Source organism: Triticum aestivum, chromosome 7B (assembly GCF_018294505.1).
Source record: "Triticum aestivum cultivar Chinese Spring chromosome 7B, IWGSC CS RefSeq v2.1, whole genome shotgun sequence".
NCBI classification, from domain to species: Eukaryota; Viridiplantae; Streptophyta; class Magnoliopsida; order Poales; family Poaceae; genus Triticum; species Triticum aestivum.
This window is the reverse complement of record NC_057813.1, coordinates 399721914-399749101: the sequence shown is the minus strand read 5'-3', so window position 1 is coordinate 399749101 and position 27188 is coordinate 399721914. Positions and strand designations below refer to the sequence as shown.

At 45.2% G+C, this 27188-nt stretch overlaps 1 protein-coding gene across 4 annotated transcripts; it reads left to right on the top strand.

The window, feature by feature from the left end:
* The first annotated feature begins 326 nt into the window (after positions 1 to 326).
* LOC123159259 (uncharacterized) lies at positions 327 to 4394 on the top strand. 4 transcript variants are annotated; one of them, XM_044577087.1, is made up of 7 exons: positions 327 to 566; positions 1461 to 1894; positions 2403 to 2569; positions 2647 to 2727; positions 2819 to 2894; positions 2978 to 3067; positions 3449 to 4394. In XM_044577087.1, exons 2-7 carry the CDS (start codon positions 1477 to 1479, stop codon positions 3670 to 3672), a joined length of 1056 nt encoding a protein of 351 aa, XP_044433022.1. In that variant the 5' UTR covers positions 327 to 566; positions 1461 to 1476; the 3' UTR covers positions 3673 to 4394. The 4 variants fall into 4 exon arrangements, with proteins under 4 accessions (XP_044433022.1, XP_044433024.1, XP_044433023.1 ...); XM_044577089.1 differs by lacking the exon at positions 3449 to 4394 and adding an exon at positions 3145 to 3364 and having other exon boundaries at positions 382 to 597; XM_044577088.1 differs by having other exon boundaries at positions 383 to 571.
* Positions 4395 to 27188: the final 22794 nt, after the last annotated feature.

Below are 27188 nucleotides of genomic sequence, written 5' to 3'. Positions count from 1 at the left end.
GGCTTGTAACACCTTCTAAGATATGGTTCTCCCTTGAATCCTGTGGCCGTTAGTTGCGGAAGTCACAAGATTTCCCAACGAATCTATTGTCATTTTTCTTTTTTGACGGGTTATCTTTGAGAAAGAAACATGTTTTTTTAGGCAGAGAAAGGAACATCTTTTTTGGCAATAGAGAAAGAAACATATCCCCGCAAAAAAAGAGAAAAAGAGAAAGAAACATGGGTTTTGTCTCGACTCGGTTACACTTTTTTTTTAGAAACCTCGCCTCGGTTACGCGTGCCGCGTGCGTGAGTAAATGAGATGGGCCGAGATAATAGATGGGCCAACGCGTCCCATTTTTTCAGCGCGTAAAACGAGACAAGTCCCTTAACCCGCCCCGAGCCCATGTAAATCGCGTCTGGAGAATTCCAGAGACACCACGCGGCAGAGGCAGGTCGCTCGCCCAAGCGCAACTCAATCACCCGCTTCTCTTCCCCCAAATTCTCAAATCGCGAGCTCGGAACACTTGCACCCTACTCGGATAGGATCGGCGATTCGCCCCCCTAGTTCCTCGTCGGGAACTTCAGGTTCGGTTGGTTCCGCCCCAAATCCTTACATGTATGTAATTTCTGATCCTCACCACTGAATTGTGGGGTTCCATTCATATTTTTCGCGGCGATTTCATCTCGTTTTGGACTAGTTATTCTGTTGTTTCGGTAGTTCCTCTCCGTCCGTGCCTTGATCCTATTCTGGATCGGAGCCGTCGCCGGCGGGAACCGGGGCATTTCCCGGCGACTTTTGGGTCTTTTGCGTGCCTTTTTGGTGCGTGCGTGCTGAAAAAAATCCGAGCTAGGGTTTGTGTTGGGGATATAAACACTTTTACTGCTATTTCGTGGTGAATAGATGCTGCTGCTGTGACCTAGTTGAGGTAATATCAGCGTGATTTATCCATTCATAACATGTAGGCCTAAATACGAAAGAACATAGAAGTGTACAGCACATTGCACCGCAGCGGTGCTACTGAATTGAGCAAGAAGAAGTATTCAGTCTTTCACCCATTCCAGTGGGATTTGGTTGGATGATCATTGCAATTCTGCAGGTGTACTTGGTGTTAGAATGGAACATATTGGATTGATATCTTTGATCGGATGCTTTTTTTTTACTCCTTATGTAATAGCGACATACTGTAGCGAAATTAGCATCCTGATCACACTTTCATACCATTTTTATCCTGTCAGAGACGCTTGCCAAGTAGGGCCTTGGTGTGTAAATTCTTAATTCTACTTCTTGTTATGTTTGATAGATTAGATTGGTGTTAGTATATGCTTTGTTCTAACTTCTACTTACCGATCTGGATTCCTGGATTTGAGTACTGAGTACAACTTTTTGGCTCAGATTTCATATATCATGTATCACAATTTTAGTTTTCCATGAAATAATATCATTGTTGTTTACATTTCACACGTTTTTTAACTGGGCAGAGAGCTTCAGTACAAGATGCAAAGGGGAAGGGGCGGGAGAGGTGGTCTCTTTGGTTTTGGGGACCCTTTTCCTGCTTTTGGCGGCTTTGTACCACCTGGGAACCTTATGTCCAGTTTCTTTCGTGGGTCAAGTCCCTTTGATGATCCCTTCTTCACCAATCCTTCTGGTTCTTTGATTGGACCTAGCCTATTTGAGCAAAGCATTTTTGGTTCAAGCATGTTCGGGCCACACACAGCTCTAAATGGAGGAGGCTTCCAGCAGCAAGGTCCTGAACCAAGCAGGCCAAAAGGGCCGGTTATTGAGGAGTTGTCTTCAGACGACGAGGATGGTGCGGATGCGAATGAACATGATGAGAAGAAGAAAACTAACTCTATGAAACATCCAAGGATTTGCAAAGAGCCATATGTGGAGGACTCTGGTGATGAAGTTCAAGGTTGGTTTATGTTATGCTGTTAATAGGAGTTTTTCCAGCTGCCTGCATGTTACTTCTCGCAATCTAGTTTCAGCTTGTCTGTCAGTAATTGAATGAAGAGGAAGATATATGACTTTGGTAATGACTCGTTGCTGTTTCTTGTTATGCAATTTAGTACATGCCCCATGTGGCCTGGAACCCTGGACCAATTCCTGTCTTTATAGACTCAGGAATCCACAAGATTGTTTTGGAGTAAACCTGTATACCTGTAGCTGTGGTAGTATACACTAGAACTATCCAAATTCATTATTTGTTTTTTTTGCTGCTATCATTTAAGATTTAGTGCTAGCTGGTATTGTTGCCAGGCTAGCCTGCTATCATGTTATTGGTTCCCTGGATCCTCACTCAGATGTGATTCTCTTTCTTTTACCGAAGGACTGATGAGAATATGTGCTTTGTACATGTCAGAAAGATTAACAAAACAGCTGAAAACAAGGGCAGGATACTAATGCTGATAATTTTTTAACAGATAATAAGAGATCTAGGCATGAGAAATTTGGGAAAGAGTACGTCAGGGCTGGCACATCATATCAACAGCCACAGACCTATATGTTTCAGAGCTCAACTGTTACATATGGTGGTCCAAATGGGGCATGTTATATGTCTTCAACGACTAGGAGGAGTGGTGGAGATGGAGTAAGTCCCTCTCAGCAGTGCTGTCATCTGTTAAGGTGCAAAGTTCTGGTGGTGATTGTTTCTTCAATGTCTTCTAGGTTACAATGGAAGAAAGTAAGGAAGCAGACACAACAAGTGGTAAAGCAACTCACAGGATCGCACGTGGCATTGGCAATAAGGTGTGTTTTCTTCACAACCCAGAGATATGACTTTATTTCTTTGGACTACACCAAGGATAAATGATTTAGAGCCATGATTCCGTTGCTGCAGGGTCATGCACTGACTAGAAAACTGAACTGCGATGGAAAAGTTAACACCATGCAAACTTTGCAGAACTTGAGTGAAGGTTTTACTATTCTAGTGTCATTCTGTTGCCGGAACCCTTATTCATGTTGTTTCTGATGCTATTTTTTTTTTCTTCTCTTGCAGATGAGCTTGCTGGGTTTGAGGAATCATGGCAAAGGAATGCAGGGCCTTGTCTGCCTGGTTGGGATCCCAGATTAAACACGCTTAACAGTGGTACACCCCTCTTCTCTGTTGTTATCTTCCTGCATGTCTCAGGTTACTGACAAGTTGAAACTCACTCATGTAACCAGAGGAACACGGCAGTTCAGGTCATCAACAAGTTACAACTTACCCATGCATAGAAAACTATGGCAGGACTACATGAATGTATATGACCAAGATAACGAAAGCATCAGCTTTGTTAGACTTGTTAATAAAGACCTGAGAGTTAACAAACATAGTTTGTCCACATGAGACAAGTTAATCCTGAGTTCAGATCTCTATCTTCAAATTAGTTATCTTTCTATGTTAGTAACCTGAATTGCATGGCTGTTGTTTTCGTGTTCTAGCTAGTTTGATCCCTGGAGTGGTTATCTTACATTCTTGTTATTATAGATAAAGCAGGAACTCTTAGCACTGGCATCCAAGAAGATAATGGAATGTCTGTACTTCCAACACCCAATGATATGTTTGCGCTTCCAGCACCCGAACAATATCGTGGCTTTATTTCCTCTGATATGTTTGCGCTTCCAGCACCTGAACAATATCGTGGCTCTATTTCCTCGAGGATGAAGAGGCGCCCTTTGAATGGTTCATTCCAGGGCAGTCCCCATACATGATTTCCTCAGGAATTTAGGCAGAACTGTGTTCCCGGTTTGCAGAGAAGGAAGAGGATGAATTGCTAGCTCACTGCAGCTATTCAGAAAACTATGTTTACGTTTTACTCAGCTTAGCTTAAAAGGTTCTGTTGCTATTGTTGATGTATATTGCTGTTCCCTTCAGCATGGATGCACAATCATAAAAGGGAGTACCTAGAACTCATCTACTCCGTAGATGAGATATAATTTGGTCTCATTCACTTTGAAAACAAGAACATATACAATCCACGTTAGCACACACGCATCTTATAGCATCACATCCAATGGCTATAAAAGGTGATTGAGACCAAAATATATCTCATCTAGATGAGTTCTAGCAAAATGTAACTTCTTTCCACAATGACTTCTTTCTACAACGACTGTTGTGTAACTTTGTAAGGCAAGGCTGCATTCCTGTATTTTCTATGTACTATGTTGGCACTATGGTGCATGGGTTCGATGTGGAGATTCAGTAATCTTCCAAAGCAATCCCACCAATTTATGGTGTACTATCCTTAGTTTCCTGATATTACATGTCATTACAGCTCACAATCGAGTTGAATATTAGTCATTTGCATTTAAAAAAAGGAGATTAAACCCTTGATCTTTGCATCATTGTGAGTATTATGGATTGTAATAACATCTTATATTATGGGACAAATGTGGTATTCCCTCTGTAATGAAATATAAGAATGTTTAGATCACTACTGATCTAAAAGGAACGCGGAGTTTTTGCTCCTGGGCTTATCTACACCTATGCTAAGAAAAAAAATAAAGAAAAAATTCAAAAACAATTCAATTTTTTTGTGTGGTAGATAATTGTTGGGGAACGTAGTAATTTCAAAAATTTCCTACGCACACGCAAGATCATGGTGATGCATAGCAACGAGAGGGGAGAGTGTAATCTACATACCCTTGTAGACCAAAAGCGAAAGCGTTAGAACAACGCGGTTGATGTAGTCGTACGTCTTCACGGCCCGACCGATCAAGCATCGAAACTACGGCGCCTCCGAGTTCTAGCACACGTTCAGCTCGATGACGTCACTCGAACTCCGATCCAGCTGAGTGTCGAGGGAGAGTTCCGTCAGCACGACGGCGTGGTGACGATCTTGATGTTCTACCGTCGCAGGGCTTCGCTTAAGCACCGCTACAATATTATCGAGGAGGACTATGGTGGAGGGGGGCACCGCACACGGCTAATAGATCTCAAGGGTCAATTGTTGTTGTGTCTTTGGGGTGCCCCCCTGCCCCTGTATATATAGGAGCAAGGGGGGAGGCGACCGGCCTATGAAGGAGGCGCGCCAAGGGGGGAGTCCTACTCCCACCGGGAGTAGGATCCTCCTTTGCCTTGTTGGAGAAGAAAAGAGGAGGAGAGGGAGAAGGAAAAGGGGGCTGCCCCCCTTGTCCAATTCGGACCAGAGGGGGGCGCAGGCCTCCTTCCTTTTGGCCTCTCTCCTCTATTCCCGTATGGACCAATAAGGCCCATATACTCCCCGGCGAATTCTCGTAACTCTCCGGTACTCCAAAAAAATACCCGAATCACTCGGAACCTTTTCGAAGTCTGAATATAGTCATCCAATATATCAATCTTTACGTCTCGATCATTTCGAGACTCCTCGTCATGTCCCCGATCTCATCCGGGACTCTGAACTCCTTCGGTACATCAAAACTCATAAACTCATAATATAACTGTCATCGAAACCTTAAGCGTGCGGACCCTACGGGTTCGAGAACAATGTAGACATGACCTAGAACTATTCTCGGTCAATAACCAATAGCGGAACCTGGATGCTCATATTGGCTCCCACATATTCTACGAAGATCTTTATCGGTCAGACCGCATAACAACATATGTTGTTCCCTTTGTCATCGGTATATTACTTGCCCGAGATTCGATCGTCGGTATCTCAATACCTAGTTCAATCTCGTTACCTGTTGGGGAACGTTGCAAAAAATTAAAATTTTTCCTACGGTTTCACCAAGATCCATCTATGAGTTCATCTAAGCAACGAGTCAAGGGAGAGAGTTTGCATCTACATACCACTTGTAGATCGCGTGCGGAAGCTTGCAAGGTGATGATGTAGTCGTACTCGACGTGATTCGAATCACCGATGACCAAGCGCTGAACGGACAGCACCTCCGCGTTCAACACACATACGGGACGGGAGACGTCTCCTCCTTCTTGATCCAGCAAGGGGGAAGGAGAGGTTGAGGAAGACAGCTCCACCGGCAGCACGGCGGCGTGGTGATGGTGGAGAGGCAGTACTCCGACAGGGCTTCGCCAAGCACACAACGGAGGAGGAGAGGTGTTGGGGAGGGGAGGGCTGCGCCTTGGAGGGTGGTACGGCTGCCCTCCCCTCACCCCTCTATTTATAGGGGGAAGGGAGAAGGGGGCCGGCCCCCTAGAACCCATCTAGGGGGGGGGGGTGCGGCGGCCTAGGGGAGAGGGGAGAGGGTGGCTTGCCCCCCAAGCCAAGGGGGGCGCCCCCTCTAGGGTTCCCCCTTCAACCCTAGGCGCATGGGCCCAAGGGAGGGGGTGCGGCCAGCCCACCAGGGGCTGGCTCCCTGCCCCACGCAGCCCATGTGGCCCCCCGGGAGGGGTGGCCCCTCCCGGTGGACCCCCGGAACCCTTCCGGTGGCCCCGGTACAATACTGGTATGACCCCGAAACTTCCCGGTGTCCGTTTGACAACTTCCCATATATAAATCTTTACCTCCGGACCCTTCCGGATCTCCTCGTGACGTCCAGGATCCCATCCGGGACTCCGAACAACATTCGGTAGTCACATACTAGTCTTCCTAATAACCCTAGCGTCACCGAACCTTAAGTGTGTAGACCCTACGGGTTCGGGAGACATGCAGACATGACCGAGACGCTCTCAGTCAATAACCAACAGTGGGATCTGGATACCCATGATGGCTCCCACATGCTCCTCGATGTTGTCATCGGATGAACCACGATGTCGAGGATTCGATCAAACCCTGTATGCAATTCCCTTTGTCAATCGGTACGTTACTTGCCCGAGACTCGATCGTCGGTATCCCAATACCTTGTTCAGTCTCGTTACCGGCAAGTCACTTTAATCATACCGTAATGCATGATCCCGTGTCCAACACCTTGGTCACATTGAGCTCATTATGATGATGCATTACCGAGTGGGCCCAGAGATACCTCTCCGTCATACGGAGTGACAAATCCCAGTCTCGATCCGTGTCAACCCAACAGATACTTTCGGAGATACCTGTAATGCACCTTTATAGTCACCCAGTTACGTTGTGACGTTTGATACACCCAAGGCACTCTTACGGTATCCGGGAGTTACACGATCTCATGGTCGAAGGAAGAGATACTTGACACTGGCAAAGCTCTAGAAAAACGAACTACACGATATTTTATGCTATGCTTAGGATTGGGTCTTGTCCATCACATCATTCTCCTAATGATGTGATCCCATTATCAACGACATCCAATGTCCATAGTCAGGAAACCATGACTATCTGTTGATCACAACGAGCTAGTCAACTAGAGGCTCACCAGGGACATATTGTGGTCTAAGTATTCACACGTGTATTACGATTTCCGGATAATACAGTTATAGCATGAATAAAAGACATTTATCATGAACATTGAAATATAATAATACTTTTATTATTGCCTCTAGGGCATATTTCCAACAGTCTCCCACTTGCACTAGAGTCACCAATCTAGTTACATTGTGATGAATCGAACACCCATAGAGTTCTGGTGTTGATCATGTTTTGCACGCGAGAGAGGTTTAGTCAGTGGATCTGCGACATTCAGATCCGTGTGCACTTTGCAAATCTCTATGTCTCCATCTTGAACATTTTCACGGATGGAGTTGAAATGACGCTTGATGTGCCTGGTCTTCTTGTGAAACCTGGGCTCCTTGGCGAGGGCAATAGCTCTAGTGTTGTCACAGAAGAGTTTGATCGGCCCCGACGCATTGGGTATGACTCCTAGGTCAGTGATGAACTCCTTCACCCAAATCGCTTCATGCGCTGCCTCCGAGGCTGCCATGTACTCCGCTTCACACGTAGATCCCGCCACGACGCTCTGCTTGCAGCTGCACCAGCTTACTGCTCCACCATTCAACATATACACGTATCCGGTTTGTGACTTAGAGTCATCCAGATTTGAGTCGAAGCTAGCGTCGACGTAACCCTTTACGACGAGCTCTTCGTCTCTTCCATAAACGAGAAACATGTCCTTCGTCCTTTTCAGGTACTTCAGGATATTCTTGACCGCTGTCCAGTGTTCCTTGCCGGGATTACTTTGGTATCTTGCTACCAAACTTACGGCAAGGTTTACATCGGGTCTGGTACACAGCATGGCATACATAATAGATCCTATGGCTGAAGCATAGGGGATGACACTCATCTCTTCTTTATCTTTTGCCGTGGTCGGTGACTGAGCCGAGCTCAATCTCACACCTTGTAACATAGGCAAGAACCCCTTCTTGGACTGATCCATTTTGAACCTCTTCAAAATCTTATCAAGGTATGTGCTTTGTGAAAGACCTATGAGGCGTCTCGATCTATCTCTATAGATCTTGATGCCTAATATATAAGCAGCTTCTCCAAGGTCCTTCATTGAAAAACACTTATTCAAGTAGGCCTTAATGCTGTCCAGAAATTCTATATTATTTCCCATCAAGAGTATGTCATCTACATATAATATGAGAAATGCTACAGAGCTCCCACTCACTTTCTTGTAAACGCAGGCTTCTCCATAAGTCTGCATAAACCCAAACGCTTTGATCATCTCATCAAAGCGAATGTTCCAACTCCGAGATGCTTGCACCAGTCCATAAATGGATCGCTGGAGCTTGCATACTTTGTTAGCGTTCCGAGGATCGACAAAACCTTCCGGCTGCATCATATACAGTTCTTCCTTAAGATGCCCGTTAAGGAATGCCGTTTTGACGTCTATTTTCCATATCTCATAATCATAGTATGCGGCAATTGCTAACATGATTCGGACGGACTTCAGCTTTGCTACGGGAGAGAAAGTCTCGTCGTAGTCAATCCCTTGAACTTGTCGATAACCCTTAGCGACAAGTCGAGCCTTATAGATTGTAACATTACCATCCGCGTCCGTCTTCTTCTTAAAGATCCATTTGTTTTCTATCGCTCGCCGATCATCGGGCAAGTCTGTCAAAGTCCATACTTTGTTTTCATACATGGATTCTATCTCGGATTTCATGGCTTCAAGCCATTTGTTGGAATCCGGGCCCGCCATCGCTTCTTCATAGTTCGAAGGTTCATTGTTGTCTAACAACATGATTTCCAGGACAGGGTTGCCGTACCACTCTGGTGCGGAACGTGTCCTTGTGGACCTACGAAGTTCAGCAGTAACTTGATCCGAAGTACCTTGATCATCATCATTGTTTTCCTCTTCAGTTGGTGTGGGCATCACAGGAACGGTTTCCTGCGCTGCGCCACTTTCCCGCTCAAGAGGTAGTACTTCATCGAGTTCTACTTTCCTCCCACTTACTTCTTTCGAGAGAAACTCTTTTTCCAGAAAGCATCCGTTCTTGGAAACAAAGATCTTGCCTTCGGATCTTAAGTAGAAGGTATACCCGACAGTTTCCTTAGGGTATCCTATGAATACGCATTTTTCTGACTTGGGTTCGAGCTTTTCAGGTTGAAGTTTCTTGACATAAGCATCGCATCCCCAAACTTTTAGAAACGATAGCTTAGGTTTCTTTCCAAACCATAATTCATACGGTGTCGTCTCAACGGATTTAGACGGTGCCCTATTTAAAGTGAATGTAGCTGTCTCTAGAGCGTATCCCCAAAATGATAGCGGTAAATCGGTAAGAGACATCATAGACCGCACCATATCCAATAGGGTGCGATTACGACGTTCGGACACACCATTTCGCTGAGGTGTTCCAGGCGGCGTGAGCTGTGAAACGATTCCACATTTCCTTAAGTGTGTACCAAATTCGTGACTTAAGTATTCTCCTCCACGATCTGATCGTAAGAATTTTATCTTTCGGTCACGTTGATTCTCTACCTCATTCTGAAATTCCTTGAACTTTTCAAAGGTCTCAGACTTGTGTTTCATTAAGTAGACATACCCATATCTACTCAAGTCATCTGTGAGAGTGAGAACATAACGATATCCTCCGCGAGCCTCAACGCTCATTGGACCGCACACATCGGTATGTATGATTTCCAACAAGTTGGTTGCTCGCTCCATTGTTCCGGAGAACGGAGTCTTGGTCATTTTGCCCAAAAGGCATGGTTCGCACGTGTCAAACGATTCATAATCAAGAGACTCTAAAAGTCCATCGGCATGGAGCTTCTTCATGCGCTTGACACCAATGTGACCAAGGCGGCAGTGCCACAAGTATGTGGGACTATCGTTATCAACTTTAAATCTTTTGGTATCTACACTATGAACATGTGTAATATTACGCTCGAGATTCATTAAGAATAAACCATTGACCATCGGAGCATGACCATAAAACATATCTCTTATATAAATCGAACAACCATTATTCTCAGACTTAAATGAGTAGCCATCTCGTATTAAACGAGATCCAGATACAATGTTCATGCTCAAACTTGGCACTAAATAACAATTATTAAGGTTCAAAACTAATCCCGTAGGTAAATGTAGAGGCAGCGTGCCGACGGCGATCACATCGACTCTGGAACCATTCCCGACGCGCATCGTCACCTCATCCTTCGCCAGTCTCCGTTTATTCCGCAGCTCCTGCTGTGAGTTACAAATATGAGCAACGGCACCGGTATCAAATACCCAGGAGTTACTACGAGTACTGGTAAGGTACACATCAGTCACATGTATATCAAATATACCTTTGGTGTTGCCGGCCTTCTTATCTGCTAAGTATTTGGGGCAGTTCCGCTTCCAGTGACCCTTCCCCTTGCAATAAAAGCACTCAGTCTCAGGCTTGGGTCCATTCTTTGACTTCTTCCCGGTAACTGGCTTACCAGGCGCGGCAACATCTTTGCCGTCCTTCTTGAAGTTCTTCTTACCCTTGCCCTTCTTGAACTTAGTGGTCTTATTGACCATCAACACTTGATGTTCTTTCTTGATTTCAGCCTCTGCTGACTTCAGCATCGAGAACACTTCAGGAATGGTCTTTTCCATCCCCTGCATGTTGTAGTTCATCACAAAGCTCTTGTAGCTTGGTGGGAGCGACTGGAGGATTCTGTCAATGACCGCCTCATCTGGGAGGTTAATGTTCAGCTGGGTCATACGGTTGTGCAACCCAGACATCTTCAGGATGTGTTCACTGACAGAACTGTTTTCCTCCATCTTACAACTGTAGAACTTGTCGGAGACATCATATCTCTCGACCCGGGCATGAGCTTGAAAAACTAGTTTCAGCTCTTCGAACATCTCATATGCTCCGTGGTGCTCAAAACGCTTTTGGAGCCCCGGTTCTAAGCTGTAAAGCATGCCGCACTGAACGAGGGAGTAATCATCAGCACGAGACTGCCAAGCATTCATAATGTCTTGGTTCTCTGGGACGGGAGCGTCACCTAGCGGTCCTTCTAGGACATATTGTTTCCTGGCAGCTATGAGGATGATCCTCAGGTTCCGGACCCAGTCCGTATAGTTGCTGCCATCATCTTTCAGCTTGGTTTTCTCTAGGAACGCGTTGAAGTTCATGTTGACATTAGCGTTGGCCATTGATCTACAAGACATATTTGCAAAGGTTTTAGACTAAGTTCATGATAATAAAGTTCTAATCAAATTATGAACTCCCACTTAGATTAGACATCCCTCTAGTCATCTAAGTGTTACACGATCCGAGTCGACTAGCCCGTGTCCGATCATCACGTGAGACGGACTAGTCATCGTCGGTGAACATTCTCATGTTGATCGTATCTTACATACGACTCGTGTTCGACCTTTCGGTCTCCGTGTTCCGAGGCCATGTCTGCACATGCTAGGCTCGTCAAGTTAACCCTAAGTGTTTTCGCTGTGTAAAACTGTCTTACACCCGTTGTATGTGAACGTAAGAATCCATCACACCCGATCATCACGTGGTGCTTAGAAGCGACGAACTGTAGCAACGGTGCACAGTTAGGGGAGAACACTTCTTGAAATTTTTTGTAAGGAATCATCTTATTTACTACCGTCGTCCTAAGTAAACAAGATGCATAAACATAATAAACATCACATGCAATTATATAGTTGTGACATGATATGGCCAATATCATATAGCTCCATTGATCTTCATCTTCGGGGCTCCATGATCATCTTGTCACCGGCTTGACACCATGATCTCCATCATCATGATCTCCATCATCGTGTCTTCATGAAGTTGTCACGCCAACGACTACTTCTACTTCTATGACTAACGTTTAGCAATAAAGTAAAGTAGTTTACATGGCGTTATTCAATGACACGCAGGTCATACAAAAAATAAAGACAACTCCTATGGCTCCTGCCGGTTGTCATACTCATCGACATGCAAGTCGTGAATCCTATTACAAAGAACATGATCTCATACATCACAATTCATCATTCATCACAACTTCTGGCCATATCACATCACATGATCAATCGCTGCAAAAACAAGTTAGACGTCTTTAGGGTGCCCCCTGCCCCCATATATATAGGAGCAAGGGGGGAGGCGGCCGGCCTATGGAGGAGGCGCGCCAAGGGGGGAGTCCTACTCCCACCGGGAGTAGGACTCCTCCTTTGCCTTGTTGGAGAAGAAAAGAGGAGGAGAGGGAGAAGGAAAAGGGGGCTGCCCCCTTGTCCAATTCGGACCAGAGGGGGGGCGCATGCCTCCTTCCTTTTGGCCTCTCTCCTCTATTCCCGTATGGCCCAATAAGGCCCATATACTCCCCGGCGAATTCCCGTAACTCTCCGGTACTCCGAAAAATACCCGAATCACTCGGAACCTTTCCGAAGTCTGAATATAGTCGTCCAATATATCAATCTTTACGTCTCTATCATTTCGAGACTCCTCGTCATGTCCCCGATCTCATCCGGGACTCCGAACTCCTTCGGTACATCAAAACTCATAAACTCATAACATAACTGTCATCGAAACCTTAAGCGTGCGGACCCTACGGGTTCAAGAACAATGTGGACATGACCTAGAACTATTCTCGGTCAATAACCAATAGCGGAACCTGGATGCTCATATTGGCTCCCACATATTCTACGAAGATCTTTATCGGTCAGACCGCATAACAACATACGTTGTTCCCTTTGTCATCGGTATATTACTTGCCCGAGATTCGATTGTCGGTATCTCAATACCTAGTTCAATCTCGTTACCGGCAAGTCTCTTTACTCGTTACGTAATGCATCATTCCGTAACTAACTCATTAGCTACATTGCTTGCAAGGCTTATAGTGATGTGCATTACCGAGAGGGCCTAGAGATACCTCTCCGACAATCGGAGTGACAAAACGTAATCTCGAAATACGCCAACCCAACATGTACCTTTGGAGACACCTGTAGTACTCCTTTATAATCACCCAGTTACGTTGTGACGTTTGGTAGCACCCAAAGTGTTCCTCCGGTAAACGGGAGTTGCATAATCTCATAGTTACAGGAACATGTATAAGTCATGAAGAAAGCAACAACAACATACTAAACGATTAAGTGCTAAGCTAACGGAATGGGTCAAGTCAATCACATCATTCTCGTAATGATGTGATCCCGTTAATCAAATGACAACTCTTTTGTCCATGGTTAGGAAACATAACCATCTTTGATAAACGAGCTAGTCAAGTAGAGGCATACTAGTGACACTATGTTTGTCTATGTATTCACACATGTATTATGTTTCCGGTTAATATAATTCTAGCATGAATAATAAACATTTATCATGATATAAGGAAATAAATGATAACTTTATTATTGCCTCTAGGGCATATTTCCTTCAATAATTTGATGCGCGAGGTCCGCTACAAATTTTAACTCAATTTAACATCTAAGTAGCTCTTGGCAAAAAAGATAAATTCAGGATCTTTAAAAATGTTTACTGTTCATGCACTGTTTTGACCCGGTTTATCTTTTTTGTCGAGAGTTGCTCAGATGTCCAAACGAGTTGAAATTTGGAGCGACTCTCACGCATCAAATTATCTACCGCACAAAAAAAGTTCGAATTTTTTGAATTTTTATAGTATTTGTTCTGATTTTTTTTTGAGTTGGAGTAGATGAGTCTGGGCACTGAGTTGGATTCCTGATCTAAAAGCTCTTATATTTCTTTATTTCTTTACAGATGGAGTAATTATTAAGTGGTGTACATAATAAAGAATCGGAGTACATAATAAAGGACCACAATTAAGCCATTACAAGTTGAAATAAATATATATAACTAAGTCGACTTCTTCTGCAGCAACGCCTTTAAAAACAAGCGTCCTTGCGTTGTCGTTGCCATGTCTAGTCGAAGATGGCCATGACAAGGACTTTTATCCTAGTTGCACGGCCAATGCCTATGATTGCTGCCTCTGTCAAAGAATTCCAAGATGTGTTTGGAGAATCACAAAGATACCATTAACGCTAGGGGCGTGACTAGTGAACATCCGCACATACAGGCACAGGTCAGAACACAAGAGAGATAGAAAAGCAAGTCATGGATCATCTACAAACAGAGGTGATTCAACATAGCTCCAATCCATTTACATCTCCCGTGACTTTGGTCAAGAAGAAAGATGTCACATGGCGCTTATGCACAGATTACCAGCACCTCAACGCCAGGACAGTGATTGCCAAATTTTCAGTGCCAATCATCGAACAATTGATGGATGAATTGCATGAGGCAAAATGGTCTCCATGTTAGATATGGGAGCAGTATATCATAAGATATGAATTGCACAAGGCAAAGAATTCAAGATAGCCTTTAAGACACACTTGGGGCATTTCGAGTTCAAGGTGATGTTGTTTGGTTAGCGGAAATTCCAGCCGCTTTTCAGAGCCATGAATGAGACATTGCAGCCACTACCATGCAAATGTGTGCTTGTTTTCTTTACGACATCCTCGTCTACATCAGGATGTTGGACGAGCGTGCTCAGCACCTGCGTCAGTTTTACTGTTGTTACGCAAGGATAAGTGGAAGGTCACAAGATCCAAATGCTTGTTCGGCCAAAAAAATTATCATACTTGGGTGCTGTCATTTGCGTTGCTGGATTTGCTACAAAACCAAGCAATATTTAGGTAGTCACAAACTGGCCTGGACCCACAGATGCAAAAGAGATACATCGAGAAAGCTTTTTAGTAGTTAAAGTAGTCTTATTTGTGCACTAGTGCCAAAATTGTCTGATTTCTCCAAAACATTCATCGTTCAAATAGATTTGTGTGACATGGATATTAGCGTCATCTTGCAGCAAGGGAACACCCAATTGCATTTATGAGCAATAGCTTAAGCCCAAAGTTCATGAGACTATTGACGTACAAGAAATAATTCCTTGTTGTCATCATAGTGGTACATCGGTGGTGTCGATATTTGCAGCATGAAGAATTCATCATACTAACAGACCGGAAAGCTTGATTGTTTCTCGTACGTCGATAGGATTGACAATGCCATGGCAGCAGAAAGCATTCAAAAAGTTATTGGGGCTCCAGTATAGTATCAAGTGCAAAAAATGCATTGACAATGGGGGTACTGATTCTCTCTTGAGTGCAACACAATGAACAATGTTCTCGTGTCAGCCAGCATGGTTGGAGGGTACTACCAACAGGCAAGTCCTCAAGCCCAACGGTTCTCAGAGCAATTGGTAGTGTTTCCAAAGAATCCCATGTTTCGATGAAAATATCTGGCTAGGTGACATCACTTCTTTGCAATCCAGTTGGGGTCACTCTGGAATCCAAGTAACATATAGGTGTGTGTTCTTTGCCTGGCCAAAAATGAAGACTCACATCCAACAATACGTTTGCTGCTGCTAGACGTGTCAACAAGCTAAACCGGAGAGAGTGGCATATCCAGGATTGTTGGAACAACTGTAGGTTTTCCGCAAGTCATGGGAGTTGTTAACAATGGACTTCATGGACGGACTGCCATAATCGGGACAGTTCAACTGCATTTAGGTTGTTGTGGATAAGCTTACCAAGTTCGCTCAATTCCTATTGCTGGCACATGTATATACTGCACCAAAGGTGGCATTGTTGTACATGACATAGGTCTACAAGAATCATGGATTCCCAGGTGCCATTGCCTTTGATCACGATCTAGTGTTTATCAGTCATTTTTGGGAGAAGCTTTCACGCATGCACGGGATTGTGCATGAGTTAAGCTAATCACCCGCATACTGAAGGGCAAATAGAGCATGTCAATTAGTGCTTTTAGAGACTTTTCTGTGGTATTTCACTCAAGCCTGCCCTAACCTTTGGAGATTCTAGATTCCATTAGCATGGTACTAGTACAATACCTCTCATCACTCAGCCATTAGGAGGCACCTGTCTTGGGCCATGTATGGGCATGAACATCCCCATCGGGGGATCACTTCCACCAATGCTTGCTCTATGTCGGTGCTCCGTTCCTAGCTGGATGAGCGCACTATGGTGCAAGAAGCAACAAGCGGACATTAAGCGCTCATTTCGCGTGCTCAAGGTCACTGACTAGGTGTTTCTCAAGTCGTAACCCTGCATACATACTTCAGTGGCCACTCACAAATCACAACCTGGCGTTTTTCTTCTTAGGGCCATTCAACATCCTTGAACACATCAGTGAGGTATCCTACAAGCTACAACTTGTTGAAGGTGCATGCAATTTTCCATGTATCTCAGCTACAATGTGCACTCCTTCCAGGCCAACATACCTATTGTAACTTGTCAACACATCCACCGCAACACCGTCGTCCATCACTTAAGGTAGAGAGCAATGAGAAGAGAAGCATTCAGAGGATCAAAGACAACACGACAACGATGGCTCATTCCTCACCTACCCCCATTCACTTCCGAGATTGTAACCGAGATAACTAATCCAAGTTCCTCTAAGAGCTTATTATACATAAAAAAAACTAGTGGTACCATAACATGTCACATCTTCAATCCACCGCCACGATGCCACTTGAAGAGTAGATGGGATAGAGGCCACAAGAGGCAACAGGTGGGGGTGCATGCCAATAAGGCAAAGAGGTTATAAGTCATCAATCATCCGGTGCAGGATGTCGGTCGATGTGCTCAGGAAGGTCTACCGTCATGCCGCATGTTCCACGTGCCATAACTATCAATTCAACATCCAAGTAAACAAAGCGCACACATTGAGAGGATGTGCTTGTGGTGGTGTGGACGACGGAGTGCCTCCATGGTGCGCCTTTTTAAACCCTTGCTTCACTAATTTTTTTTCATCGGTCGCTACACACGCCCATGGAGCACTCATCCTCCTAGCCAAACTGATGTTGATATTGCATCCTCAACTAGCTCTCTTGACAACTATTCTATTCGATTTTTATTCCCTTCACAGCTTCCCTCTTGTGCATTTGGGTGATATGTTTCTACGGCTGCATCGAGATCAGGTTTGTATTGGCCTCTTCCTTTTAGATTCCTGTATAGTGTTGTACCATGTGGGGCTTTGATTCCGAGGATATGTTTGATATAGCTCTCATGCCTTAGAGTTCTTAAGTTAGCTTCCCAATTTCTTTCCATACCCTTATTGATATATGATTGCTTCCTCCTCAGATGGGTACGCTGAATATGGGTGGAGTATGTGGTTTAACAATAAATGTTGATAAACTTGTTTCAAGTTCCAACTCCAACATTGAGTGGTAATTCAAATCAAATAAGAAGCAAGAGGTTCAATAGATGCGAGTCGTCGGCCTGCCTTCTTCCCACCCATGGGATCCTCGTTCTCAACATATAACTCACTCCTAGAGAGCCAAGGCCAGTCATGATGACATGATCGATGGTCCAGACCGTAGGGCGAGCAAAGTCTTGCTCGACTCAATGAATTGTCAGCAAGTAGATTGTTTTTACTTAAAGAAAAACCACCTTTTGAAATTTGAGTGAATATTGAACTAGTTAGGGACAACCTTACAAATGCAGGGAACAAAAGAGAGCGGCCACTGTCTCTAATATTTGTATGATATCCTAGATCACATATTAACATCTACCTATCACCCCCAAAAATGTGTGTGCCGATTTTTGTTACCGAAAGAACCGACAATTTTGATTAAATATGCTCCACCTATAATAAGGCGCTAAAATTTCTTCTCATATATTAGCTCTATGATGCCTATTTTCTTAAATTTTTCTTTATTATTTCATCGAGATGGATGGGCCCAACAACATATTCTTTTATGTTCTAATTGGTCAGGCGATCAAGGTTGAAAGCGAAGCCAAAGGTTGCTCATAGTCACTACTTAGAGGTGAGGCTGATGATAGAAGTGAGCGAGCCGATCTTGATGGATCTAGTGATTGAATCTGCAAAGAGGGGAAAGAGTAAATGGTATGACATCCTACATGAGGATTTACCCGACTTTTGCTTTGCCATGTGGCCATCTCCACTCCAAGATGATAAAGGCGAGTGTCGTCACGTCTCCAAGGCTACATGCGACATCAAGGTGATGGAGATAAGCAGGGTCGAGTCCATGCGGTAGCACATTGATGGAAATGAGCGGCCCAGATGATCCAAGAGCGAAAGGAGAGCAGCGTCATGGCTGCGAGGCTCCATGCAACATCTAGCGATGAAGACGAGCACCCGAGTGATGGCATGACTCTACGGGATCCACATGGCTCCTTTGTGGTGAATGCAAGCTGCTTCCAGGCTCCATGTGGTATCAAGGTGATGGAGGTGAGTGTTTTTGCTGCTTCTATGTTCCATGTGACCTGATACGTCTCCAATGTATCTATAATTTTTGATTGCTCCATGCTATTATATTACCCATTTTGGATGTTTATGGGCTTTACTTTACAATTTTATATAATTTTTGCGATTAACCTACTAACCGGAGGCCCTGCCCGAATTGCTGTTTTTTTGCCTATTTCAGTGTTTCGAAGAAAAGGAATATCAAACAGAGTCCAAACGGGATGAAACCTTCGGGAGCGATCTTTTTGGAACAAATGCAAACCAGGAGACTTGGAGTGGATATCAAGAAGTAAACGAGGCGGCCACGAGGGTGCCCGGCGCGCCCTAGGGGGGTGGGCGCGCCCCCACCCTCGTGTGCCCCTCGTGGCTCCGCCAACCTACTTCTTCCTCCTATATATATCCACGTACCCCGAGAACATCCAGGAGCACCACGAAAACCTAATTCCACCACCGCAAACCTTCTGTACCCGCGAGATCCCATCTTGGAGCCTTCGTCGGCGCTGCGCCAGAGGGGGAATCCACCACGAAGGGCCTCTACATCATCTCCAAGGCCTCTCCGATGAGTTGTGAGTAGTTTACCACACACCTTCGTGAAGGAAATATGCCCTGGAGGCAATAATAAAGTTATTATTTATTTCCTTATTTCATGATAAGTGTTTATTATTCATGCTAGAATTGTTTTAGCTGGAAACTTAGTACATGTGTGAATACATAGACAAACATAATGTCACTAGTATGCCTCTACTTGATTAGCTCTTGAATCAAAGATGGTTAAGTTTCCTAGCCATAGACATGAGTTGTCATTTGATTAAGGGATCACATCATTAGAGAATGATGTGATTGACTTGACTCATTCCGTTAGCTTAGCACTTGATCATTTAGTATGTTGCTATTGCTTTCTTCATGACTTATACATGTTCCTATGACTATGAGATTATGCAACTCCCGTTTACCGGAGGAACACTTTGTGTGCTACCAAACGTCACAACGTAACTGGGTGATTATAAAGGTGCTCTACAGGTGTCTCTGAAGGTACTTGTTGAGTTGGCGTATTTCGAGATTAGGATTTGTCACTCCGATTGTCGGAGAGGTATCTCTGGGCCCTCTCGGTAATGCACATCACTATAATCCTTGCAAGCAATGTGACTAATGAGTTAGTTGCAGGATGATGCATTACATAACGAGTAAAGAGACTTGCCGGTAACGAGATTGAACTAGGTATTGAGATATCGACAATCGAATCACGGGAAAGTAACATACCGATGACAAAGGGAACAACGTATGTTGTTATGCGGTTTGACCGATAAAGATCTTTGTAGAATATGTAGGAGCCAATATGAGCATCCAGGTTCCGCTATTGGTTAGTGACCGGAGACGTGTCTCGGTCATGTCTACGTAGTTCTCGAACCCGTAGGATCCACACACATAAAGTTTGGTGACGATTTATAGTATGAGTTATGTGTTTTGATGTACTGAAGGTAGTTCGGAGTCCCGGATGAGATCGGGGACATGTCGAGGAGTCTCGAAATGGTCGAGACGTAAAGATCGATATATTGGACGACTATATTCGGACATCAGAAAGGTTTCGAGTGATTCGGGTATTTATCGGAGTACCGGAGAGTTACGGGAATTCGTCGGGGAGTATATGGGCCTTATTGGGCTTTAGGGGAAAGAGAAAGGGGAGGCTGCGCCCCCCCAAGGCCTAGTCCGAATTGGACTAGGGGGAGGGACTGCGCCCCCTCCTTCCTTCTCTTCTCTTTTCCCTTTCCTTGACTCCTACTCCTACTACATGGAAGAGGGGAATCCTACTCCCGGTGGGAGTAGGACTCCCCAGGGCGTGCCATAGAGAGGGCCGGCCCCTCCCCTCCTCTCCTCCTTTATATACTGAGGCAACAATGTTGGGGAACGTAGCAGAAATTCAAAATTTTCTACGCATCACCAAGATCAATCTATGGAGTAATCTAGCAAAGAGGGGAAGGAGAGTGCATCTACATACCCTTGCAGATCGCTAAGCGGAAGCGTTCAAGTGAACGGGGTTGATGGAGTCGTACTCGTCGTGATCCAAATCACCGATGATCCTAGCGCCGAACGGACGTCACCTCCGCGTTCAACACACATACAGTTGGAAGAGACATCTCCTCCTTCTTGATCCAGCAAGGGAAGGAGAGGTTGATGGAGATCCAGCAACACGACGGCGTGGTGGTGGAAGTAGCGGGATCCCGGTAGGGCTTCACCAAGCGCAAGCGGGGAGGAAGAGGTGTCACGGGAGGGAGGGAGGTGTCAGGGACTCAGGTGCGGCTGCCCTTCCTCCCCTCCACTATATATAGGGGCCTAGGAGGGGTGCCGGCCCCTTGTAGATCCCATCTAGGGAGGGGGGCGGCTGCCCTAGGGGTGGCTCGGCCTCCAAGCCAAGTGGAGGCGCCCCCACCCCTTAGGGTTTCCAACCCTAGGCGCATGGGAGGCCCAAGGGGGGCGCACCAGCCCACCAGGGGCTGGTTCCCACGCCTCTTCAGCCCATGGGGCCCTCCAGGATAGGTGGCCCCACCCGGTGGACCCCCGGGACCCTTCCGGTGGTCCCGGTACAATACCGATGACCCCGGAAACTTTCCCGGTGGCCGAAACTGGACTTCCTATATATAAATCTTTACCTCCAAAACATTCCGGAACTCCTCGTGACATTCGGGATCTCATCCGGGACTCCGAACAACTTTCGGGTTACCGCATACTAATATCTCTACAACCCTAGCGCCACCGGACCTTAAGTGTGTAGACCCTACGGGTTCGGGAACCATGCAGACATGACCGAAACAACTCTCCGGCCAATAACCAACAGCGGTATCTGGATACCCATGTTGGCTCCCACATGTTCCACGATGATCTCATCGGATGAACCATGATGTCGAGGATTCAATCAATCCCGTATTCAATTCCCTTTGTCTAGCAGTATAGTACTTGCCCGAGATTCGATCGTCGGTATCCGATACCTTGTTCAATCTCGTTACTGGAAAGTCTCTTTACTCGTTCCGTAACACATCATCCCATGATAAACTCGTTGGTCACATTATGCACATTATGATGATGTCCTACCGAGTGGGCCCAGAGATACCTCTCCGTCACATGGAGTGACAAATCCCAGTCTTGATACATGCCAACCCAACAGACACTTTCGGAGATACACGTAGTGCACCTTTATAGCCACCCAGTTACATTGTGACGTTTGGTACACCCAAAGCATTCCTACGGTATCCGGGAGTTGCACAATCTCATGGTCTAAGGAAATGATACTTGACATTAGAAAAGCTTCAACATACGAACTACGCGATCTTTGTGCTAGGCTTAGGATTGGGTCTTGTCCATCACATCATTCTCCTAATGATGAGATCCCGTTATCAACGACATCCAATGTCCATGGTCAGGAAACCGTAACCATCTATTGATCAACGAGCTAGTCAACTAGAGGCTTACTAGGGACATGGTGTTGTCTATGTATCCACACATGTATCTGAGTTTCCTATCAATACAATTATAGCATGGATTATAAACGATTATCATGAACAAGGAAATATAATAATAATAACCAATTTATTATTGCCTCTAGGGCATATTTCCAACAGTCTCCCACTTGCACTAGAGTCAATAATCTAGTTCACATCGCCATGTGATTAACAGTCATAGGTCACATCGCCATGTGACCAACATCTAAAGAGTTTACTAGAATCAATAATCTAGTTCACATCACTATGTGAATAACACTCAATGAGTTCTGGGTTTGATCATGTTATGCTTGTGAGAGAGGTTGTAGTCAACGGGTTTGCCATATTCATATCCCTATGTATTTCGCAAAACTTTATGTCATATCGTAGATGCTGCTACCACGTTCCACTTGGAGCTATTCCAAATTGTTGATCCATTATACATATTCGGTATCTCTAATCAGAGCTATCCGGATAGGTGTTAAGCTTGCATCAACGTAACTCTTTACGTCGAACTCTTTATTACCTCCATAACCGAGAAACATATCCTTATTCCTCTAAGGATAATTTTGACCGCTATCTGGTGATCCACTCCTTGATCACCTTTGTACCCTCTTGCCAGACATGTGGCAAGGCACACATCAGGTGCGGTACACAGCATAGCATACTATGGAGCCTACGTCTAAGCATAAGGGACGACCTATCATCGTGTCTTCATGAAGTTGTCATCTTCAGGGCGCCATGATCATCTTCGTCACCGGCATGATACCATGATCTCCATCATCATGATCTCCATCATCGTGTCTTCATGAAGTTGTCATGCCAATGACTACTTCTACTTCTATGGCTAACGCGTTTAGCAATAAAGTAAAGTAATTTACATGGCGTTCTTCAATGACACGCAGGTCATACAAAAAATAAAGACAACTCCTATGGCTCCTGCCGGTTGTCATATTCATCGACATGCAAGTCGTGATTCCTATTACAAGAACATGATCTCATACATTACATATATATCATTCATCATTCATCACAACTTTTGGCCATATCACATCACAAATCATATGCTGCAAAAAACAAGTTAGATGTCCTCTAATTGTTGTTGCATGTTTTACGTGGCTGCAATAGGGTTCTAGCAAGAACGTTTTCTTACCTACGTAAAAGCCACAACATGATTTGCCAACTTCTATTTACCCTTCATAAGGACCCTTTTCATCGAATCCGCTCCAACTAAAGTGGGAGAGACAGACACCCGCTAGCCACCTTATGCAACTAGTGCATGTCAGTCGGTGGAACCTGTCTCACGTAAGCGTACGTGTAAGGTCGGTCTGGGACGCTTCATCCCACAATACCGCTGAAGCAAAATAAGACTAGTAGTGGCAAGAAAGTTGACAACATCTACGCCCACAACAAATTTGTGTTCTACTCGTGCAAAGGGAACTACGCATTAACCTAGCTCATGATGCCACTGTTGGCGAATGTTGCATAAAATAAAAAAATTTCCTACGTTCACCAAGATCAATCTAGGAGTTCATCTAGCAACGAGAGAAAGGAGTGCATCTACATACCCTTGTAGATCGCGAGTGGAAGCGTTCAAGAGAACGGGGTTGAGGGAGTCGTACTCGTCGTGATCCAAATCACCGATGATCCTAGTGCTGAACGGACAGCACCTCCGCGTTCAACACACGTACGGTTGAGGAAGACATCTCCTCCTTCTTGATCCAGCAAGGGGGAAGGAGAGGTTGACGGAGATCCAGCAGCACGACGGCATGGTGGTGGATGCAGCAGTGATCTCGGCAGAGCTTCGTCGAGCTTCTACGAGAGGGAGAGGTGTAGCAATGGGAGAGGGAGGCGCCAAGAGCATGGGTGCGGTTGCCCTCACTCCACCCCTTTATATAGGCCCCCTGGGGGGGGGGCGCCGGCCCTAGGAGATGGGATCTCCAAGGGGGGGCGACGACCAAGGGGAAGGCTTGCCCCCCAAGGCAAGTGGAGGCGCCCCCCACCCCTAGGGTTTCCAACCCTAGGCGCAGGGGGCCCAAGGGGGGGTGCACCAGCCCACGAGGGGCTAGTTCCCCTCCCACTTTAGCCCACGGGGCCCTCTGGGGTAGGTGGCCCCACCCGGTGGACCCCCGAGACCCTTCCGGTGGTCCTAATACAATACTGGTGACCCCCAAAACTTTCCCGATGGTCGAAACTGCACTTCCTATATATAATTCTTCACCTCCGGACCATTCCAGAACTCCTCGTGACGTGCGGGACCTCATCCAGGACTCTGAACAACTTTCGGGTTACTGCATACTCATATCTCTACAACCCTAACGTTACCGAACCTTAAGTGTGTAGACCCTACGGGTCCAGGAGAAATGCAGACATGATCGAGACGCCTCTCCGGTCAATAACCAACATCGGGATCTGGATACCCATGTTGGCTCCCACATACTCCTCGATGATCTCATCGAATGAACCATGATGTCGAGGATTCAATCAACCCCGTATACAATTCCCTTTGTCAATCGGTACGTTACTTGCCCGAGACTCGATCCTCAATATCCCAATACCTCGTTTAATCTCGTTACCGGCAAGTCACTTTACTTGTACTGTAATGCATGATCCCGTGACCATACACTTGGTCACATTGAGATCATTATGATGATGCATTACCGAGTGGGCCCAGAGATACCTCTCCGTCATATGGAGTGACAAATCCCAGTCTCGATTCGTGCCAACCCAACAGACACTTTCGGAGATACCCGTAGTGCACCTTTATAGCCACCCAGTTACGTTGTGACATTTGGCACACCCAAAGCAGTCCTACGGTATCCGGGAGTTGCACAATCTCATGGTCTAAGGAAATGACACTTGACATTTGGAAAAGCTCTAGCTAAACGAACTACACGATCTTTGAGCTATGCTTAGGATTGGGTCTTGTCCATCACATCATTCTCCTAATGATGTGATCCCGTTATCAATGACATCCAATGCCCATAGTCAGGAAACCATGACTATCTGTTGATCAACGAGCTAGTCAACTAGAGGCTTACTAGGGACATGTTGTGGTCTATGTATTCACACGTGTATTACGATTTGCGAAAAACACAGTTATAGCATGAATAATAGACAATTATCATGAACAAAGAAATATAATAATAACCATTTTATTATTGCCTCTAGGGCATATTTCCAACACAGGTCTTGAAACTTACTCAACACTCACACCTTATAACACAACCAAGAACTCCTTCTCTGCCGGTCTATTTTGAACTCCTTCAAAATCTTGTCACGGTGCATACTCATTTGAAAGTACTATGAAGCGATTTTGATCTATCCTTATAGATCTTGATGCTCAATGTTCAAGTAGCTTAATCCAGGTTTTCCCTTGAAAAACACTTTTCAAATAACCCTATATGCTTTCCAGAAACTCTACATCATTTCTGATCAACAATATGTCAACAACATATACTCATCAAAAATTCTGTAGTGCTCCCGCTCACTTCTTTGGAAATACAAGTTTCTCATAAACTTTGTATAAACCCAAAATCTTTGATCATCTCATCAAAGTGTATATTCCAACTCCGAGATGCTTCCTCCAGTCCTTAGAAGGATTGCTGGAGCTTTGCATACTTGTTAGCATCTTTTACGATTGACAAAAACCTTCTGGTTGTATCACATGCAACCTTTACTCAAGAAAATTTTCAAGGAAACAATGTTTTGACATCCTATCTGCAAGATTTCATAAATAATACAGTAACTTCTAATAAGATTCCAACAAACTCTTAGCATCACTACGAGTGAGAAAGTCTCATCGTAGTCAACTCCTTGAACTTGTCGGAAACATCTTAGCGACAAGCTGAGCTTTCTTAATGGTGACACATACCATCATTGTCTGTCTTCCCTCTTAGAATCCATCTGTACCCAATAGCCTTACGACCATTAAGTAGTTCTTCCAAAGTCTACACTTTGTTTTCATACATGGATCCTCTCTCGATTTTATGGCCTCGAGCCATTTGCCGGAATTCGGGCCCGCCATCACTTCTCCATAGCTCGTAGGTTCATTGTTGTCTAGCAACATGACCTCCTAAGACAGGATTACATACCACTCTGAAGCAGTACGCATCCTTGTCGACCTACGAGGTTTGGTAGTGACTTGATCCGAAGTTTCATGATCACTATCATAAGCTTCCACTTCAATTGGTGTAGGTGCCACAGGAACAACTCCCTGTGCCTTGCTACACACTAGTTGAAGTGACGGTTCATTAACCTCATTGTCGGTGTCAAAACTGGCGGATCTCGTGTAGGGGGTCCCGAACTGTGCGTCTAGGCGGATGGTAACAGGAGACAAGGGACACGATGTTTTTACCCAGGTTCGGGCCCTCTCGATGGAGGTAAAAGCCTAGTCCTGCTTGATTAATATTGATGATATGGGTAGTACAAGAGTAGATCTACCACGAGATCAAAGAGGCTAAACCCTAGAAGCTAGCCTATGGTATGATTGTTGTTCGTCCTACGGACTAAAACCCTCCAGTTTATATAGACACCGGAGAGGGTTAGGGTTACACATAGTCGGTTACAATGGTAGGAGATTTACATATCCGTATCGCCAAGCTTGCCTTCCACGCCAAGGAAAGTCCCATCCGGACACGGGACGAAGTCTTCAATCTTGTATCTTCATAGTCCAGGAGTCCGGCCAACGGTGATAGTTTGGCTATCCGGACACCCCCTAACCCATGACTCCCTCAGTAGCCCCTGAACCAGGCTTCAATGACGACGAGTCCGGCGCGCATATTGTCTTCGGCATTGCAAGGCGGGTTCCTCCTCCGAATACTTCATAGAACATTTTGAACACAAGGATAGTGTCTGGCTCTGCAAAATAAGTTCCACATACCACCGTAGAGAGAATAATCTTTACACAAATTCAATCTGCTGACGTATTCTGCGGCATGACGTCACACCACGGCCAAGCCTTTATTGGAATCGTTTTTACTGTCCCACCTCAGTGTGTTTAGCGAGGCAGTTTCCTTGGCACGTCTTATCAAAGCGAAGATCGTGCCCCCTTATTCCGGGATTCTCATCAATACGGGCGTGGGTATCCCAACCGCGCCATTGATTACGGTGCTTGGGAGATAAGCGAGTTTTACCAGGCTGGTGGGGATGCATAGTTTCATCCGTCCATATAAGGGGATAAGGATCCACCTTTTGTCCTACGCCTTCTTCCTCCTTTGCTTATCCATTTCCGCGCACTCGAGCTCCAGTGCCCA